Source organism: Paroedura picta, chromosome 11 (assembly GCF_049243985.1).
Source record: "Paroedura picta isolate Pp20150507F chromosome 11, Ppicta_v3.0, whole genome shotgun sequence".
Classification (NCBI taxonomy): domain Eukaryota; kingdom Metazoa; phylum Chordata; class Lepidosauria; order Squamata; family Gekkonidae; genus Paroedura; species Paroedura picta.
In genome coordinates this window covers 28,011,614-28,033,325 of record NC_135379.1, presented here as the reverse complement: position 1 = coordinate 28,033,325, position 21,712 = coordinate 28,011,614, and the positions used below count along the sequence as shown (strand labels likewise).

At 41.2% G+C, this 21,712-nt stretch overlaps 1 protein-coding gene across 2 annotated transcripts in view; it reads right to left on the bottom strand.

The window, feature by feature from the left end:
* Positions 1-21,712, bottom strand: part of DNAH11 (dynein axonemal heavy chain 11) — a 191,927-nt gene that overhangs the window by 33,870 nt on the left and 136,345 nt on the right. For both annotated transcript variants that reach the window (XM_077303577.1, XM_077303578.1), the window contains 4 exons: positions 21,204-21,326; positions 5,699-5,903; positions 4,963-5,127; positions 2,311-2,451 (listed from right to left, as the gene is read on the bottom strand). In XM_077303577.1, coding sequence (XP_077159692.1) covers positions 2,311-2,451; positions 4,963-5,127; positions 5,699-5,903; positions 21,204-21,326 — 634 coding nt within the window. The remainder of the gene's footprint in view (positions 1-2,310; positions 2,452-4,962; positions 5,128-5,698; positions 5,904-21,203; positions 21,327-21,712) is intronic.

Sequence of the window (21,712 nt, the reverse complement as noted above, 5' to 3'; positions counted from 1 at the left end):
TCAGCTGCAAGGAGGCCTCCAGGAACAGATGGCTCAAGCAGTCGACTGACTGTAAGAGGACAGCTCCCCTCATAATGCACCCTGCTCCTGTGAATAAATAAAACTGTGGCCTTGTTTACTCCATTGACTGTGTCCAAATGCTCTTTTGGCCCAAACCTGCCCACCTGCTATGCAGCGTATTATCATTTCTTGGGAAAGATGGCAGCCAATATTGCCCTGAAATATTCACCACTATCTGCACACCAGATTGTTCTAGCTGAAGTTTGATGTTGCATGAAGATTACTCATTACATTCTGTACAACTGTATAGTAAATAAGAAATGTACAAGCTTGCTTCTTAAAATATTTGTAGAGCTATACATAAGAACACGATGTGCAAAATGACAGTGTTTATATATTTTGCTAATTGTTGCATTCCATAGTGTTCTATGCATTCCAGGCTTGTCAATAACAGACACAGTCCATTATTAATGAAGAAGAGTTGGTTTTTATACCCCACTTTTCTCTACCAGGAGTCTCAAAGCAGTTGTCATACCACCATGTCTAGTCTCGCTGCCGCTGCCACTCTCACAGCAGGAGCTGCTTCCACTGCAACAGAGCCTGCCCTCCTGCCTCCAGTTTCCATGTAGCTGCCACCGCTTCCGTTAGAGCAAGAAGGAAAAGAGTGGAGTGGCGAGGCACAGGAGCATGATTGGCAAGTTCCAAGCTCCGACCAAGAAAAGCAACTGGGTCCCAGCCAGGTTGACACTCTGCCCTCCTGTGCCCTCAACCACATCAGCACTCCACTGCAGCCCAGACAGCTTGCCGGAACACTGTAAGCAGTGAAGGCGAGCAGATTTCAGTGTGCCATAGGAGCATCTGGCTCGTGGTGCACTGTCAGAGCCAATGGGCTCCAGGTGATGGTACTTCGACAGAAGATGTCTGAGGCCCCAGGTGGGGTCATTCAGCTCGTTAAGGTAGGCTGAACTTAAGTAAGGCCATCGCTTTGACCTCGGTTCCCATCTCATCCTTGCTTCAGCAAAGCTCTGCTCAACTGATCTCCAGTTTCCTGACTCCTGCTATGGCTTCTTGGACTACAGCTCTGGTATTTGGACTTTGTGTTGGTTTCAAACTGTGCTTTTCCTGGGTCCTGACTTCGGCTTGTTCTTCGACCACCCTATCAAGGGCTGTGACGAGCCCAAGGACACCCAGCTGGCTGCATGTGGAGGAGTGGGGAATCAAACCTGGCTCACCAGATTAGAAGTCACCACTCCTAACCGTTAAACCATGCAATCCCATTATTTAGTTGAACACCTACATACAGGATCTCAAAGCACTTCTAATATTGTGTTGTCCATCTTAAACTGCTTTTTAAATGCTACTTTCCCTTTGAAGTTTGGAGACTAACAACTGCGTTTATGAAGATAGTATATGATAATGCCATTGCGGTTGTCCAAGAGGCTCATATTCACTTGTTTTGCCCCCTACTATTCTCTGATATTTTTTATTTTCCTGGGATCCAAAGATCACTGCAGATGGGGACCACCGCAAAGAAATTAAAAGACGCTTGCTCCTCGGGAGAAAAGCTATGGCAAATCTAGACAGCATCCTAAAAAGCAGAGACATCACCCTGCCAACAAAAGTGCGTTTAGTCAAGGCTATGGTATTCCCAGTTGCAATGTATGGCTGTGCAAGTTGGGCCATAAGGAAGGCCGAGCGTCAAAGAATTGAGGCTTTTGAACTCTGGTGCTGGAGAAGACTCTTGCGAGTCCCTTGGACTGCAAGGCGAACAAACCGGTCAGTCCTAGAGGAGATCAGCTTCTTAGAAGGTCAGATCCTGAAGATGAAACTCAAATACTTTGGACATCTCATGAGAAGGAAGAACTCCCTGGAGAAGAGGCTAATGCTGGGAGCGATCGAGGGCAAAAGAAGAAGGGGATGACAGAGAATGAGGTGGCTGGATGGAGTCACTGAAGCAGTAGGTGCAAACTTAAATGGACTCCGGGAAATGGTAGAGGACAGGAAGGCCTGGAGGATCATTGTCCATGGGGTCGCGATGGGTCGGACACGACTTCGCACCTAACAACAACAACAAATTCTCTGATCAAACAATGTTTGCAAGTTTCAAAAATATGACCAAAACCAAGTAAAACCTGTTTGACTAGGCACAAAGGGAGTGTGGGGAAAGAAACTATGCTCTTGCAATTCACAGCAATAGCTCCATCATACTAATTTTTAGCTTTCTAGAAAGATACATCTCTCTCCAGCTTTGGTCTCAGAAAGCAAGTGGCATTGTGTTTAGTATCAGAATAGTCATACCAAAGAACCCACCTTCAATGAAAACTGATATATAGGGTTGATTTTGCACAGATCATGAATGATGAAGTAAAGAAGGGAAGCTCTTGCTGCTACTGGCCGGTAGTGTTCTCTGGCTTCATCAATATTAACTTCATTTTCTTTGGCTTTTTTTACCTGTAAGATTTGAAATTAAAGCAAGGAAGCCACCATTATTAAATCAGAAACAGCTGGCAGTTCATTCTCAAAGTGATCCACTGTTATTCTTTGGAAAGGAGCCCAATTCAGAAGAACACAAATCCATTTGAGAGACATTTGAACAACCCTCCCCCCCACACCACCCTGTATGGCATTAAAATAGCATTTGTTAGAAACACATAACACTGGTTTAAGGGGAAACGGACTGTTCTGATGAAGAGAAAAAACAAGACACTTTTACAAGAAGAAAACAAGGTTTCACTTGCATGCAACAGTAGTTCATTGGCTGGTTTTCTGTGCAGACACGTATGGGGGACTGCACAATTGCAGGCTTGCTGTGGAAAAGGTTTTCAACTTTCTAATAGACCTGGTGTGCCCCTCCTTCCTTTAGAATCCCCCCCTTCCTTTAGAATCACATGACCAGGTGAAGGTGCATTACTCCCTCAGTTATCAGAACCCAGAAAAACAGCAAAGGATACAACAAGAAAACCTAGCAAGCAACCAAGATTTTTTCATGTGGTCTTCTTTAAAGTTCAAAATTTGGGGTTCTTGCTGATACTGGTAATGAAAGTTTTTTTTTAAATTGTTCTCTCTAGTACCCTAGTGAACTTTATTATTAAAGGCTTTGATCTGGGAATAGATTGCTTTATTATTTCACTGTTTCTCCTCTGATTATTGTTTAGTTTAGAAGTGCCAGAGAGAGAAAAAGAAGCGAAATAGGAACCAGTTTGAGTAAATATGAGGTGGGATTTATGTGCATGTGTGTGAGGGACTTAAAAACAGCCCTTGGTATTAGAAATGTGGAGCTGCCCTTGAACAGAGATATAAAGTTTCAGTTAGTGCAAAATGCAACATCAAGATAATTCTGAATGTGTTTGATAAAGAGAAGAATAATCTGCTGGGACTAAAAGAGCTCCACTGACTTTGATACAGTTCTGGTCACAACTGAAAATGCTTTATACGCAAGTTTATGATGTGTAAAAGGTAAAGGTATCCCCTGTGCAAGCACCAGGTCATGTCTGACCCTTGGGGTGATGCCCTCTAGCGTTTTCATGGCAGACTCAATACGGGGTGGTTTGCCAGTGCCTTCCCCAGTCATTACCGTTTACCCCCCAGCAAGCTGGGTACTCATTTTACCGACCTCGGAAGGATGGAAGGCTGAGTCAACCTTGAGCCAGCTGCTGGGATTGAACTCCCAGCCTCATGGGCAGAGCTTTCAGACTGCATGTCTGCTGCCTAACCACCCTGCCCCACAAGAGGCTTGTATGATCTGTAGTTTAATCCTAAAGAAAGTTACACCTTTCTAAAGTTCATTGATTTCAATGGACTTAGAAGAATGTACTTCTGCTTAGGGTAGTACCATAAGTCATAGCTGTTCCCCCTATGTACCTACTCATTGATTAAATCCTCTGAAAATAATAATCTCCATGTACCTTCACTACCAGAGGTGAGGCAGATAACTACTAGGTGGAGGCCCTTCTCTCTGGTGATATTTTACCTGTGAAACTCCTTCCCCACCTCACAGAGATTTGCTTGGTGTCTAGTTTGGTCAGGGTTTATTTTTGATTTTTTTTAAATGCTGGATTTATAGTTGCCAGTATCTACTTGTCATTATTGATGGTTTCATTGTTTATTACTGATTGTGTTTAGAAAGGAAGGAAGGAAGAATGAATCTTGACAGGGACAAGAAAGCATGAAAAATAAATTTGGAAGCTCCAGAGTTTTCAATTCTGAGGGAGGCAAATCCTCTTCCTAATTTCAGAACATGGATGGCTCAGATCTAGATCAGGAAAGGTCTTGATGCTCTTCCAGAGTAGCCTGCTGTTTGTCCTAAAATTCCTCTGTGTCAATCAAGGGAGCCCACAAATACTATATGACAATGGATGAGCGAGGGAATACAGACATGATGGGGAATCAAGTAAAATCACCACTGACTCCTTGCATTCACATTTTGAATTCAGAAGGGTGAAGAAAACAATTTTTCTCATTCCTCAGATTCACTTCAGACCCTGTCCCTGTTCTGCGACACGTTTTGTCCACAAGTCTCCCATTATCCTCAAAGTGCAAAGAACTTTGCACCTTAGGAAGTGAAAGACTGAAAAATTGCTCTTTCTGTGAAATCTACTGGTGAATCCAACCCATTATTTTACTTCAAAAGATTTTCACCATAATTCACACTTGAATATGACAGGGAAGATTATCTTAGATGTATACTTGGAAAGAAATAAAAGTTTTTCTGACTTGTGGGGTACATAATCTTAAAATCTCCTGTAAATACCAGGAAAAAATACTAAAAGAAATTTAAAAAATGAATATTTTAGTTTACTGAAATCATTCTTGCTAAACTACTTTAGACTGACATATGGAAAAGTGACAGTCTCTTTCCTTTCTGTACTTATGATTCATACAAGTATTCTCCCATGCATATCATATGGAAAGCACAAGGTATTTTCCAAATAAAAGAAAAGTGAAGATGGAAGTTGCAACTGCCTTGAGTTCTATCTCTGTAGCTGTTGACTTTGTTGACTCCAGTTTCTCCACCAATTCGGAGTCTCCCAAGAAATTGCCTTCAGCAGCTGAAAGACGAAACAGCAGGTCATTCTCCAGGTGCTTCAGCTGAATCTTGAATTCATTCTGTTGTTTTGTTAAAAGAGACTGGAAAACATAATCCAAAAGTTTCAGTTGAAATATAGATTATCAATAGCAAGAGAATGAAGAACTGTTCAAACACAATATTCTGTGGCATCTATAACTGAAACCCGAGAGACCAAGAAGAATCAGAGGGATACTGTCAGATGTAAAAGACCATATAAGGGAATGTCTAACAAAGAAGAACACATAAGAGGAACAAGCTCCTTCACAGAATTTGTAAACTAGAAAATATCAGTTTTTTGGGTGCAAAAAGAGTCAATGCTTTTTGTTCCCTTCACTCCCTTACACCACTAAAACCTTGTTGATGTCTAAGCTGCTAATGGACTTGAATCTAGTTGTTCAAGTGCAAACCAGCACAGCCACCCTCGGAAACTTTCTTGCCTCTCCTATCTGGATGCAGACCTCCAAGATCCAAAAATTCTTCACCAAGAGACAGGGGACAAAGTGGGAAGTGGAATAAGTGAAAATCCTCCTCCTTACCACTGGAAGACAACCTTTGGATCCAACACAGTGTATTGGTGATGTTGAGCATACTGAAACTACCAAGGCACAACTAATGAACATGTGGATTTACCTTAACTTTCTCTAAATCAGGACGCTCAATATTAACAGCTTCAGCCAACAGCTGGTCCTCTAGTCCATCCTCTGTGACTGTGAAATTAATGAGAGTGGTCTGAGCTTGCAGTTCTGGTTTGTAGTGGGGATTAGCCAACTTAGTGTGAAGGATGAGACGGAAATTCTTGTTGAATTCACATTCTTTGTCTCCAATCCTGATATACCTGAGTTCAATTCAAATGAATCATATTAAATATTTTTAAAAAAACATTTATTCCACCCCCTCAAACACAGACTTTCAATTTTTGGTGTATTCTGTATTCATCTAAATTAAAGCATGCGTGTGTACATCTCAGCATCCTAACCAACTGAATGAGCAATGCCCTTCTCAACAAGAACTATTTTTTAGCAAACTAGATTGGCTTAGAAACAGCACAGACTGAAGCACCTACATGACTTGACTTCCAATATAAAACCTGTAAAGTTAAATATTTGGAAGTCCCAGCCTGTATAATGTCAATAAAGAAAACACCTTGATGGTAACTAAAATCACTGGATCATCACCATTTTGGTCCTCAGTTCTGTGATCACAGTGCTAATTGCTTTATGTCTGTGATCGCATCAGGAAATAAACTACCCTCTCTAGAGCAATTTTTCAACTTCCCCCGCCCGGTTTGAGTATTGTTTGTTTAAAACAAGCTAAACTGCAAACAGGCAACACTTTTGTTTTTAAAAACTGGACAGTTTAAAGAGAAGGGCAAAACAGGGTAGCAGCTCTACAATTAGAAGAATACTGATTTATTAAAAGGTAGAAAAAGCAAGGCTCATCCTTTGCAGGAAGAAGAGTACTAACTTCTCCTCTGTTTGCATACTTCCATCATTATAGATAGCAGAAATCACTGAAAGGAATGTTAAATGTTGCTAATTCATAAATCTGAATATTTTCCTCTTCAGTTAACTTCCAAGTGCCAACAAAATTATTTCAAAAATTATCCATGTTCCAAGTTGCCAGCAAAGCAGCAAAACTTAGATGTATTGTACAGTACAGTAAACTTTTGCAGTAAGCAGACTGTGTTACTTCAGGTTGTAAACTATAGTGGAATATTGAATTCATAAATTAAAAACAGAACAAAAAGGGTCATTTTGTAACTCATTCTTTCTTCTTTCTTTACCAAGAAATTTACCTGGGAAACAACCCTGTGCTATTGCAATATTAAAATGACTCCTTGTACAAGCAATTCTGTTTTGGCAATGAACTACTTTATTGTTGCTCAGTGCACATCAGTAATAAATTATACCACCAATTTCTGTGGTTATCAACTATGAAAGACAAGCATTGCCCAATGATTCAGTGAGTTTTATCACTGAAGATAGGGTCTTTTTCTTTTAATCACAGTTCTGGGAAAACTAAATATTTGTGCTATTGCTCTCTCATGATTCTGTTATAATGAAAGCCAAAGGGAAAAGGACAACAGAATAAATTTGCCGGATTCAGCAAAAAGACATTTATGTAGAGGTCATCACTAAAGATCAAGGTGTAGTAAACCTGGGCTTTTTCTATAATTGTACAGGCGACATGGTTAGAAAACTGCATATAAACTGTTGTAAGGAGGTATTCCAGTTTCACCTATGGAAAAAAAAAACTGGAGCTACCTATTTAAAGAAACTCTAAAAACATGTTCCCTAACAAGACAAACAAACAAATACATCTTGTTTTTTCTGGTCAATTACCATATTAATAAAGTGAAACTGAAATAAATCTTGCTTTAGTCTGGCTTCCTATCTACTCCACTAACTCCTCTTTATCTTCAAATTTCTCGATGCTTTGCCTCACTCTTATCTTTCTTTGCATCTTGATGATTTACTACCCATGATATTTGCACCTCTTTAGCTGCCTAGAGACCCCTGCCCTCTTAAACTATGGCCCCCATCCTCCCTTACATCTCATTATGTTTTGAACTCCCTCCCAGAAAATGGACTATAAGAAAGAATAGCAGCTGAATCCCAGAACTGTTGTCATTATTTTTAGAATGCTGGCACATTTTTCAGAACAACCACTTTCTGCTAAGCCTCCTAACGGTTAAAATAAGGACAAAAAAGGGAACATCTCAGGACTGCATTTCACAAGAGTACAGTAAAGGTTAAGAAAGGTGGCAGACAGATTTCTGGGCAAGAAATCAAATACGAACAATATCTTCCTACTTTGAGGGGGAAAGTACTTTTCAAAGAGCCTCTAAAAAGCATTATTTTGAGGCTTGCTGTTTGAAATTAAAAGCTTCCATGTACAACATGAACTCCAGCTGCTAATGCAGAGGTGCACAGAATGGCAGAGAGGAGTTGTTACTTAGCAATCACAGCAGGCAGACTGTACGAGTTGGTCAAACTAGGTAGTGGGGGGAAGATTCCAACAGAAAGTTGCACAGTTGGCATGAGGTCCAAGGCAAAAGGAAAAAACAGGCTTTCTGTTTAAGTGTTTTACTGTTGCATGAAGATACAGAGACCCATGGCATCACAGGGAAATGGGGTGTGAAACAAAGGTTAATAACATCATGAAAACATGTTGTCTGACTAAAAAAAATATTGTATACCTTGAAGCAGAATTAATGTTGTATATGATCTGTTATTTATTCCATAGGAACCTGGAACGTCAGATCCATGAATCAAGGCAAGCTGGACGTGGTCAAACAAGAAATGACAAGACTGAACATCGACATTTTAGGAATCAGTGAACTAAAATGGACAGGAATGGGTGAATTTAATTCAGATGACCATCAGGTATACTACTGTGGACAAGAATCTCGCAGAAGAAATGGAGTAGCCTTCATAATCAATAAGAGAGTAGGAAAAGCAGTCTTGGGATACAATCCCCAAAATGACAGAATGATCTCAGTTCGAGGCAAAGGCAAACCATTCAACATCACAGTGATCCAGGTCTACGCCCCAACCACTGCTGCTGAAGAGGATGAAGTTGATCAGTTCTATGAAGCCCTACAACACCTTCTAGAAGCAATGCCAAAAAATGATGTGCTTATCATCATGGGGGATTGGAATGCTAAAGTAGGAAGTCAAAAGATAACCGGGATAACAGGCAAGTTTGGCCTTGGAGTACAAAATGAAGCAGGGCACAGGCTGGTAGAATTTTGTCAAGAGAATACAATGGTCATAGCAAACACTCTTTTCCAACAACCCAAGAGACGACTCTACACATGGACATCACCAGACGGTCAACACAGAAATCAGATTGACTATGTGCTCTGCAGCCAAAGATGGAAAAGTTCTATCCAGTCAATAAAAACAAGACCAGGAGCTGATTGTGGTTCAGATCATGAGCTTCTTGTTGCAAAATTTAGGCTTAAATTGAAGAAAGTAGGGAAAAGCACTAGGCCACTCAGGTATGAACTAAATCATATCCCCGACGAATACACAGTAGAGGTGACAAATAGATTTAAGGAATTAGATCTGATAGACAGAGTGCCTGAAGAACTATGGACGGAGGTTCGCAACATTGTACAAGAGGTAGCAACTAAAACCATCCCAAAGAAAAAGAAATGCAAGAAATCAAAATGGCTGTCTGAGGAAGCTTTACAAATAGCTAAGGAGAGAAGGGAAGTGAAAGGCAAGGGAGAAAGAGAAAGATACACCCAATTGAATGCAGAATTCCAGAGAAAAGCTAGAAGAGATAAGAATGCCTTCTTAAATGAACAGTGCAAACAAATAGAAGAAAACAATAGAATGGGGAGGACCAGAGATCTTTTCAAGAAAATTGGAGATATGAAGAGAACGTTTCATGCAAAGTTGGGTATGATAAGGGACCAAAATGGTAGGGACCTCACAGAAGCAGAAGAGATTAAACAAAGGTGGCAAAATTATACAGAAGAACTATACAAGAGTGAGCTTAACATCCCTGATGACCACGGTGGGGTAGTTACTGACCTGGAGCCAGACATCCTGGAATGTGAAGTCAAATGGGCCTTAGGAAGTCTGAGCAACAATAAAGCTAGTGGCGGTGACAGCATTCCAGTTGAACTATTCAAAATCTTAAAGGACGATGCAGTAAAAGTGCTACACTCAATATGCCAGCAAATTTGGAAAACTCAACAATGGCCACAGGATTGGAAAAGGTCAGTTTACATTCCAATCCCAAAGAAGGGCAATGCCAAAGAATGTTTAAACTACCGCACCATTGCACTAATTTCTCATGCTAGCAAAGTTATGCTCAAAATCCTACAAGCTAGGCTCCAGCAATATGTGGACCGAGAACTTCCAGAAGTACAGGCAGGATTTCGAAGAGGCAGAGGAACTAGAGATCAAATTGCCAACATACGCTGGATCATGGAGAAAGCTAGGGAGTACCAGAAGAACGTCTACTTCTGCTTCATTGACTATGCTAAAGCCTTTGATTGTGTGGAGCACAACAAATTGTGGCAAGTTCTTAAAGAGATGGGAATACCAGAGCATCTTATTTGTCTCTTGAGAAATTTATATGCAAGTCAAGAAGCAACAGTGAGAACTGAACATGGAATCACTGACTGGTTCAAAATTGAGAAAGGAGTTCGGCAAGGCTGTATACTGTCGCCTTGCCTATTTAACTTATATGCAGAGCACATCATGAGAAATGCGGGAGTAGAGGAGTCACAAATTGGGATCAAGATTGCAGGGAGAAATATCAACAACCTCAGATATGCAGATGATACCACTCTAATGGCAGAAAGTGAAGAGGAACTAAAGAGCCTGTTGATGCGGGTGAAGGAGGAGAGTGCAAAAGTTGGCTTGAAACTCAACATCAAGAAAACAAAGATCATGGCATCTGGCCCTCTCAATTCCTGGCAAATAGATGGGGAAGAAATGGAGATAGTGACAGATTTTATTTTCCTGGGCTCCAAGATCACTGCAGATGGGGACTGCAGCAAAGAAATTAAAAGACGCTTGCTCCTGGGGAGGAAAGCTATGGCAAATCTAGACAGCATCCTAAAAAGCAGAGACATCACCCTGCCAACAAAAGTGCGTTTAGTCAAGGCTATGGTATTCCCAGTTGCAATGTATGGCTGCGAAAGTTGGACCATAAGGAAGGCCGAGCGTCAAAGAATTGAGGCTTTTGAACTCTGGTGCTGGAGAAGACTCTTGCGAGTCCCTTGGACTGCAAGGCGAACAAACCGGTCAGTCCTAGAGGAGATCAACCCTGACTGCTCTTTAGAAGGCCAGATCTTGAAGATGAAACTCAAATACTTTGGCCACCTCATGAGAAGGAAGGACTCCCTGGAGAAGAGCCTAATGCTGGGAGCGATCGAGGGCAAAAGAAGAAGGGGACGACAGAGAATGAGGTGGCTGGATGGAGTCACTGAAGCAGTAGGTGCAAACTTAAATGGACTCCGGGAAATGGTAGAGGACAGGAAGGCCTGGAGGATCATTGTCCATGGGGTCGCGATGGGTCGGACACGACTTCGCACATAACAACAACAACATGATCTGTTATATGTAAGTCCACAAGCAAATTTGGATTTGAAAAGGTAGACATGCTTGCTGCTTCACACATAACAAACAGCAAGCAGAACAAGATTACTGGGCATTAGAAGAGTTTAGAAGACCTATAGTCATGACTGAGTCTGTGGTTCATAATTTTATCCCATCTAGTTAAAGTAAACAGATTATTTTCCCAGGATGGCAAGGAGAGAGAACAGAGGTGGGTAATAATGGCCAATTATTTAACACTAGGGGTAAAGCCTGTTGTATCCATGAATACAATGGGTGCTAGAGCTTGGTAGTGGGAAGGGGGAGAGAGTTGTCCTGCATGCAAGGGCATGGGAATGAAGGGGTGCTTTGTGGGAGGGGGGATTGTGATGGTGTGGTGGCAAATGGGGTGTGGTAGTGGTGACATGGGGTGAAGAAAGTGTAGTAGGAAGGATGGATGCGAGTAGTTGCTGGCTTCAAAGGGGCTAAGTGGCAGAGGGTGGTGGGGAGGGCTCTTGCAGAGAGTGGGACAGAAGATTTGTCTAAGGGGCCAGAGACTGTGAAGAAGTGGCAGAATTGTGGGAAGACTGTTAGGGGCAGGAGTTCTAATTTGACAGGGCAGTCAATGGGTGGACGACCAATCAGAGGCCTACAGGCACCAAAGATGGACCTGATTAGCCCGTAACTTAACACAAACTCCTCCCAAGATGCCTTACTGCTTTTATTTAGACAATCATGGTTTCAGATTTTGTTCTAAGGTGTCATTTTCCAAAGAGAAACTATGACTTTTGGGATATTCTGTTGACTAAAACTTTTTAGAAAACAATAAATTGGAATTCTTATTGACTGAAGGAGCTGTGCTGTTGATTTCATTTGGAAGAAAACTGCAGTCTAAATCATGCTGTTTCTCTTAATCTTTAGCTTTGACTCATTTCTTCATATATTATTAACATTTCTAACAGTGTCCAAGGCAGCAAAGATTACCACAAAAGTCCAAGAAGGATGTAACGTATCAAGTGTAACATAACTTTTCAGAAGGCTTTAGCTTTATTTCTTCAATATTCACTGAGAAATAGGGCATACCTATGATTTCAAGTATATCAATGAGAAAGGAGGCATTTTATATTTGAATAAGTGAGAACAGTTGGCAATATGCTACAAGCACCTTAGTCTAGCAAGGATTATCTCCTTATAGTAGGCTTTTTTGTACTGCCCACCTTGCCAGATCAGGATGAAGGTATGAATCTGACTGATGCCTGTGAGGAGTCTCTGGCTGCATATCGACATACAGTAGACCAGGTTTGATGTATGGATTTTGAAACTGAACTTGGAACCATGCATAGTCCCTGGTGAAAGCCAAATTGCATGCATTTTGTCATGAGAATGGGAATGCACATACATGAATGCTATCTGAGGCCATTACAGGCAGTTACTATTTCTGTATTAAGATTCAAGTCATGTGCAACATCTTGTTGTGCACAACTGTCTCTGGATCAAAGCCTAGGCTTGCTACTACTCTAAAATATAATTGTTATCAGATGTTATTTATGGAGTTCTTCCTGGCAGAAATAAGAGTGTCCATCACCCTAGATGAACAACTGTTCTTTATTAATTGTTTCTGCTCAGTCTTCATGCAGCTAGTTGGTACCAACCCAGATCCTGGTGCCACAAGAGACCCTGATGAAGCAGGTCTAGTCTTGTTGGGAGAAGAAGGGGGCTGTCCAATCAGTTATACAATTGTGAAGAACCAGGACCTCCTGGTCCAGTGTGAGGCCACCAGTATTATTTGTACTTTGAGAGACTGTATCCATCTCAATATGCTGGGAATGATGGGTATTGATGGAAATGCGTAAAGGAGACCCATTGGACACAGTGCCAGAAGAGTGCCGAATGTCCTTGCTATCAAGTTGAAGACCTCCTTGTGTAATGACCACTCTGCTGTTTGCCTGCTGAGCCAATCCATTTGGCAGTTCTCTGTTCCCTTGATGTGCTCTGCCAATAGTGAATGCTTGGCTCATCGTATAACCTTCATGTCTTCTCTGTGTAGCCCTGAGAACCAAGAACCTCCTCGGTGGTTGATATGGGCTTTGGCTGGGGAGATGGGTTTTGTGTGTGGACCAGAAGCCTTGAACTATCAGGCCTTGAGTTGCAGACCCTTGGACCAAAAGACTCATGTTGGTGAAACCTGAACCTCTTGAGGTACAAGGAAAGATTTCCCAGTCTTCAAGTTGGAGAGATTTGTCCACCAATGCAGACTTACTTTGATATTTGCTGGGATGATCAGAGACTTGTCACTTCTGTGGACGATGCTGAGCTGAAGGGGACAGAGAAACTTCTGTAGGGGTCTGGAATGCATCCTTGCCCATTGAATAGTAACCAGACAAGAGATTGTTTGGCTGGCCAGGAACATGAGAGATGGCAATCTTTCCCTTATTACCTGCAGAGCCATTTCCTGCATTTTTTGCACTTTCTTGTCTGTGGTGTAGAGCATGCCCTTGCAGGTATTGATCAGTACTCCCAGGTGCTTTACTCTTGCATGGGTGCTAAAGGGCTCTTCTGAAAATTGACTAGAAAACTGAATTGTTGCAGAACAGTGATTACTCTGTTGCTGTTGGAGATTGCTTGATCCAGATGTTGTGACCTGATCAAGAGGTCTGAGGAATATTACAGGATTGATTAGAATCTTTGAGAACAAGCATGGTGTCAAAGAGAGCCCAAATGAGAGGCTTGAAACTGAAAATGTTGATGTTCTATGCAAAACCTCAGGAACCAACGATGGACCCGCTTGATGGGAGTATGCAGGTAAGCCTCCTGCAGATCTAGCAAGGAAAGGTGCCCCCCTGACTGAATGGCCTGTATAGTTGATCTCAGGATTTCCATGTGGAACTTCTTGGGTTGAATTGAGCAATTTAGCCAATTGAGGTCCAAGACAGCCTGCCAGTCGCCATTTGTTTTTGGCACCATGAAGATCAAATACTGGTCTTTGCCTTCTTCTTGAGGATGTACCTTTATTGCTTGTATCTGCAGAAGATGCATGATGGCCTGCAATGTTCTTTGTCTCTTGTCCGGTTTTTGGTCTTAGAGGAGATCTTATGAATCTTTCTGTTGTGGGTCTTTTGAACTCCAGGGCATAGCCAGATGAGGCTACTTCAATCACCTATAGATCCGAAACTGCGTTTATCCAGAAGCTTTGAAAGGCGCCCCTCCTATACAATTGTCTTGACTGATTCCATGATGAGTCTCTGTCTTGGTGATTTCTGTAGAAGGAACTGCCTGAACAAAAAGGATATGAAAGAGAAAAAGCATGCTAGCTAAGAGAAAAGGCTGTTCTCCCTGGCAGAATCAGGAAACAGGAAGGAAAAAAGCATCCTGCACCTCCCTGAAGCCAAGAACGGAAAACAACCCAAGATGTATCATGCCTCTGGAAAAGAACATCAGATTTACTAATATGCAAAGCCAGTAATGCTTTAGATGGAACACAAGTTGATAAATCTTCCTAGCAATGCATTCTGTCAATTGGTATCTTAAAATGTATTTTATTTAAAATTAAGATTGTCTGAAGCTCAGTATATCTAATTATTTGTAATTACCCAGTTGTTGTCAGTATGTGGTCATTTTCTGACAGCATAGTAGCTACAGTGTGGGTCAGGTTCAACTGTACATCTTTTCAAACACAGAATTAATGTACTATTGATAAAACCATTACTAGAACCAAATTAAAGTCTGAGCTGATATATTGGTCCACAGGGTGCTGTCAGACATGAAAGGAGTAATTAGTATTCATTACTTCATACTCTACAACATTCCAATTATTAATGAACTTCAACTGTTGGTCTGCACCATATCTATCATGAGTATCTTTTCAGTCTTTCTTTATTAGAAAAGGGGGGTCAAATAGTGACACAATAAGTAAAATAAATGAATTAAAAGACATACTAAGCTGGGCTGTGTTGTTTTGGGTTTTTTTCTGTTTTTTTCTCCTGATCAATAATCATGGAGCTAAAGTCACAACTACTGAACAACTGATGATGGTCAAATTAAGGAGGTGATAACTCACATATTCTCAGAACACTTAAAATGGGTCTTCAGTTCCTCAGTTATTTTGTTCCACTGTAATGTGCACTTAATGTTTGTTGGAGTTCCTGATGGCAACCCTTTCCTTAAATAAGCCAGCTTTAGCTGAATAATGCATGTATATTGTTAAAGAAGGGAAAGCACTGGATTCTAGCATGAGCCAAGCCAATTCATTAATAGTTGTCAACTTTGAGTTCTTCTACCCACCTGCAAGTTCAGATCCCTTCCTCCCCATAACAGAACTAGCTCAGTTATGCAGGGTCTGCAAGACAGAGCTCTTCCACCAGGCATTTGGTTGAGGCCAGAGCAAAGAAGATCTGATCCCTCCTTGAACTAGCCAATACATCAGGCTACCCCATGTTTCCCCCCTGAGGCATTTTTAAGGGGTCCATTGAGCGGTGGATGGCTGTTGCTGCCTAGGGTTGTTTAATGGGGTTTTAAGATTGTTTTAATGGGATTTTACTGTGAGGATTGATGTTACCCACCATGAACAATTGTGTGGAAGTGGCAGGCTACAAATGAAAAAAATTCCCTTGTTGGAATATGCAAGATCTGTAGTGTGCATGACTGAACAGCATACAAAGAATATCCTGCAGGAGACATCAAAGGAGATATATTTTTCAATTAATCTCCTCCTATGATCAGCTCAGTTGGAGACTCCCTGCTCCTTTGAGCACCTTTCTTCCCGAAAACTGGATCCTGAAGAAAGAAGACAGGAGGAAAATAGATGCTTTCGAATTATGGTGTTGGAGACAAATGCTGAAAATACCATGGACAGCCAAAGTTACCAACCAGATAGTTTTAGAGAGGAACAAACAAGCTATGTCATTAGAAGGCAAGATATTAGAATCATAGAATCATAGAGTTGGAAGGGGCCATACAGGCCATCTAGTCCAACCCCCTGCTCAACGCAGGATCAGCCCTAAGCATCAAAAGCATCAAAGCATCAAAGCATATTACGGCTAAAGCTCACTTACTTTGGACACGTCATGCGATCAAACTTGTTAGAAAAATCATCAATGCTTGGCATGGTCAGCAGCAAAAGGAAACGTGGATCCGCTGTCTCAACACAATCAAAGCCTATACAGGGATGACCATGAACCAACTAAAAGAAGCAGTCATTGACAGAAACATATGGCGAAAACTTTCCTATAGAATCACTGAGGATCAGATACGACTGAATGAATAACATCATCATCAGCACCACTGGCCTTGTATGCCTGCCTTGTCCCTACCAGTTAGTTCACCATGGATGCTTGCAGTCCAAAGCCTCTCTCTTCAACAGTGAGGACAGAAATCTGGCTCCATCTTTTCCTGTCACAAGTTAAGTACATGACTTTCTGTAATATGTTTGCAGTTCCCAGCATTAAAAGGTGGCTCCTGTGTATGGAAAAGCTGGCAACTGTTGTTCTGGTTTCATAAGGTGCCTGGATTTCCAGATCCTTGTATAATGTCTCCTAGAAAATCCACCATCTAACATTAGCCATAAGCTTTTCTGATTCATTCCCTCCTAGCATGCATTGTGATGTCAGGCAATGATGTCACAATAAAAGCAGTATTCACAACAGATAGGGTAGATTGGTGCCAGAGGAGCCCTGCATCCTTCCCTTTCCTTCAGTGTCATCTTCCAGCTTATGAAACAATTTCAAATCTCCTTGGTTCCACATCCCCTGATACTTTAGGGATTGTCAATGCTGCTTCTCCTCTGGTGCTCTGCTAAGACCTACCTCCCTTGCTTTCAGCTCAAGACCTTAGTTCCATCTTCTTCAGTAATAATACCAAAATGATTTGCTCTGATATTTCTACTTCTCTCCTTCATTATTTTTTCCTCTTGCATTTCTTCCTCTTCCTATACCTCCTTTAATCACTTTCGCCTATTTCATTTGTGGGGTAAACTGACCACTTCACTTAGACCAATTATGCATGGCAGCACCTGCACTGGGCCACTGCTGGCTTCTAGCAGTATGCCCCACTGCTTCCCAAAACTCATGGGGGAAGGAATCCACCAGTACACGTAGACGGCCCCAATGTTGTGTGTGCACTGGGGCTGGAAGAGCCCGCCACACTGTGCAATGGTGGCAGCAGGGGAGGAGCAGGGAGTCCCCCCCGTACAATGGCAGAAGAATGGCATGCCACTATCCCACTGTTGTAGGGGTGGGAAAACGCCACGTTGGGCTCTGTGCCTCCTTCTGACTAGGGTGTTTGGTATCCCTGCAAGGACACTGTAGTTTGGGGCAGGATAATCTTCAATTATGCATGGGGCTGGCCTGACCTAGCCTCTGATGGCAACCATAGCATCACAGGGAATGCAGAAGAATCTGCAGTCCCCTACCACGGACAATTCAAGGGCCTGAGTCGGGCCAGGGTTGGGAGGGGGCCAGGATGGTGTTGGCATTGTGCACAATCGGGGATTTGCTCCGATACTCTGCCACCACCAGCCCGGATTTCCCGCCCCATACATAATCGGTCATACAGGATAATTTCCCTGGAGACCACTGTACTAGAAGGCTACAGACATCCAATAAAGGAACAGGGCCAAGCTCCATGAACTATGCCAGTGCCTCAGGGGCCACTTGGTACAAACATTTCAGTGGCAATGAATCTGATGATATGTCAGCTCACCAATTGCCTCATCCTGCACTGCTGGCCATTTGCATGGGGAGAGAAAGGTTGAGCCAAAGCCTGTTGTTGATGCTAGAAGGGCTGATCAGCTTGGTTTCCTCTAGCTTTCTCGATTTATTTATTTATTTATTTATTTATTTATTTATTTATTCATTCATTCAATTAATTAATTAATTAATCTATTGAGCACCACTCCTGGGCCCAGCCAGCTCTTGATGGTTTACAATAAAAAAATAAAATCACAATCCCTAAGCAACATATTCTAGTCTATTCCCCACTAACTCACCAGTCCACTCCCAGTACACACTGCCAACTGACCTCGGGAAGGACCTTCCTGCCCAAGATGGTCTGGGCATCTGGAGGGCCTCCGGAGGAGGGACCCAGATCTTCCGTTGCCTGGCCTCAACTAAATGCCTGGTGTTAGAGCTCTGTCTTGCATGCCCCACTGAACTATAACAGTCATGATCACTTGACTAGTTCATTGTCCTCCTCTAAGCCTTCACCATGGCACCACTCATCTTAATCCTTCTAGTTGTCATCTTCCCATCATTATCCCTCCTCAATATAGCTACTCTTCTACAATAACTGACCCCTTCCCCATTAAGCTAAAATATGCCATTATGTCAAGACTTGACAAGCGCCAGGTTGCCATGGCACTTAGAAATTTCACTGTGCCACCTAGTATTTTTAGCAATTATTGCTATTGTGTTTCTCAATGAGAAATACAAGGCTTATTTATAATTTCACATCAGAATAAGCTGTATTGTGTGGGATAAAAGTGCATGCACATGCTTGAAGCTCCAGCGAAGAAGTACTGGACAAAGGTAGAGAAGGTGATTAGTCTTAGTCTTGATAGGGAAATTCCTATGATTCTAGTACTATTTCTGCTTAATTATGCTCCTATGATACCAAAAGGGTTAAAGACTTCTTTGTGAGATAATGGAAATCGAATCTGGTTCCTAATGTTTGATTAAACACCCTCTTTTATAAAAAGGATTATTAAACATCAAAATATATTGCATTTATAATTATCAAAACTTTCTGATTGGATTGAATGCAAGCAATCAAATAAGTCCACATTGGTTAAATTGTTGTATGCACAATTTGACATAAGTATGCACAACAATTTAAAACTGTGGACTTACATGACTGCTTATTCAATCATATCTGTAAGTTTTGATCATTATAAATGGAATGTTTAATAATTAGATGTCTTGGTAACTGTTAGAATGTAGCATATTATTTTGCTATGATTCCCTTTTCCCCTCTTCATTTATCCTACAGTTGTAAACTTTTAAAATTATTTTCTGAAACATGACTGTAACCATTTGTGCTTGTAAATCAACTTATTTAAAGTGAAACAATTTTTAAAAAATACATGTCCATGGAGTTCTTGTCACTGCTTGTTTATATGTTAACTTTACACCATTTAGTGGATGTGGATGAATTTATTTCATAGCCAGTTGCTTTCTGTACTGGCTCCAATATTCAATTAAACGGGGCTTTTAAAGCAATAATGTACGAAATAGAGGGGAAGTTATGCTGGGGTTAGCTTTTTGTTGTGGCAATGACAACTTGCCTTATTTATTTATGTACAATACTTTTGTACTCAATACTGAGCCTCTTGTGGCGCAGAGTGATAAGGCAGCCATCTGAAAGCTTTGCCCATGAGGCTGGGAGTTCAATCCCGGCTCAAGGTTGACTCAGCCTTCCATCCTTCCGAGGTCGGTAAAATGAGTACACAGCTTGCTGCTGGGGGGTAAACGGTAATGACTGGGGAAGGCACTGGCAAACCACCCCGTATTGAGTCTGCCATGAAAATGCTAGAGGGCGTCACCCCAAGGGTCAGACATGACTCGGTGCTTGCACAGGGGATACCTTTACTTTTGTCATAGCTTTAACAACATGACAACAAATTGAGAAGGGTTAGGATTAGGTTTTGTGGTAGTGAAATGAGAAAATATGGTGATTAATAAACAAAACTCCGAAGAATGAAAGACAAGTTTAGCTTCTAAATTTTTGGGATTAGACTAGAGCCACAGAAACTTCAGCAAGGCTTGCACTATTCTCAAAAAGTCATCCTTTCTCCCAGGCTTTCTTTTCAACTGACAGCTAATCTCTCTTCTATCCTTTGTATTTATCCTCCTGCCTACCCATGCCGCCTCCATTTTCTCTACTCCAGCTCCTCTCAATCCTCCATAATTCGGACTCTCACCTTTGCACTCTACTGAAACTGTCATCACCAAAATAACTGTACCTAATCAATATATCAAATCCCAAATATGCTGCTGATAACCTAAATCAGAATTTCTACCCTGATCTTTATACCATCCAGTTTTATATATCCAGCTACATAACTGCTATGTCTACTTGCATTTTTTCATAGCAGTATCAATTTAACATGTCCATGACTGAACTGCTTATCTTAAACCTTCTTCTTGATACTCTGTATTAACTGACAAGATCATTATTTATCTTGTGGAATAGCCACGAAGCCCTAGTTAACTACTCTTGTCTATTTTCCACAGTTAGGCTGCTACCAAGTCATGCTGTTTCTCCATTTCCAACATTAGAAAAATATGGTTCGCTCTTCACCCCTTCAGTAAAAAGTCTCCAGCTCACCATCTAATCTCTGCAACCAAAACAATCTGTCTTGCCATTCTGTTCAAGTAATCACAGAGAGCCAGCATGTGTTCGTTGCCCTTGCCTTCAAAACTTTTCATGCCCTTTTCTCATCTTTCTACTCTTGGATTGTGAGACATGCTTTGCCTAAAGCATTTGTTCCTTGAGTTCCACCTCTTTCAACAGCCCAATCCTGCTTCCTCAGACATACTTCATCCATTCTCTTTTAGTGCCCTGGAATTTTTACCCAGAAAACCTATGTGATGTCATCTCTCCTCCTTTGGCACAAACTTCTGGACTTCACTCCCTACTTCAGTAAGTATAACTGGAATGAACAGTCTTGATATGTTTATATTTATCACTCTACATTGCCTTTTTTGTCTTAAATTTTGGATTACATGCACACCAGCAGAAACTTGTCTTCTTATACTTGGTGAACAGCCATGGGCAACAATGGTGGTATATAAATAATAACAGAGTAAATGGAAACCTATGACCACACATGTAGCCATAGACAATATATTATTCAAACAGTTTTAAAGAGTTCTGGTGTATATATGAATATATAGATTCTTTGCAATATATGTTGTACTTCTACATACAAATTTCTAATTAAATTCTATGCTTGTTTTATGCATATATTCTAACATTTTAGTAAGAGAAGATGATTATTGTTAAGAACTATGATCAGAAAAAAAGGATTCATATATAGATAGACGATAATTCTATGCTCTTGGCTTCTTCTTTAATGCACTTACTTTCCTTTTTTAATTGTGTTTCTTCCAAGTAGGGAATCAAGTAAAGGATCTACTGTTTCATCCAAGTTTTCAATTAGAACTGTATCTCCAGAATTCAAAGCTCTTTCAATAGTTTTTAAGAACCTTCATATAAAAAAAATAGGAAGATATCAGAAAAAGATCCTGGGGTTGAGATAGTACATAGCATTGATAGCTGGTTGGTGCAGCTGCAGGAAACACAAAGATAATTGAAAAATCTATTTACAAGAACATGTTACATATTATCAGTGTTTTGTGAATGCTTATTCAACGTTTCTCTACATTCTAGATGAGAGAAGTATAGATTCATGTGCTTCTTTACTTCTCCTTCCCTATTTTGAACAGGCTGAACACCAGAGCAGTGACAAACTCCTTACCCAAACTACGACATAAGCACTGTTCCAGCTATATTAATACAATGTACAGCTGAGACTCACCGGTGCTGCCAGTTAATGCCATGAAGGGATGGCTGGAGGTGAATGCGACTGCCC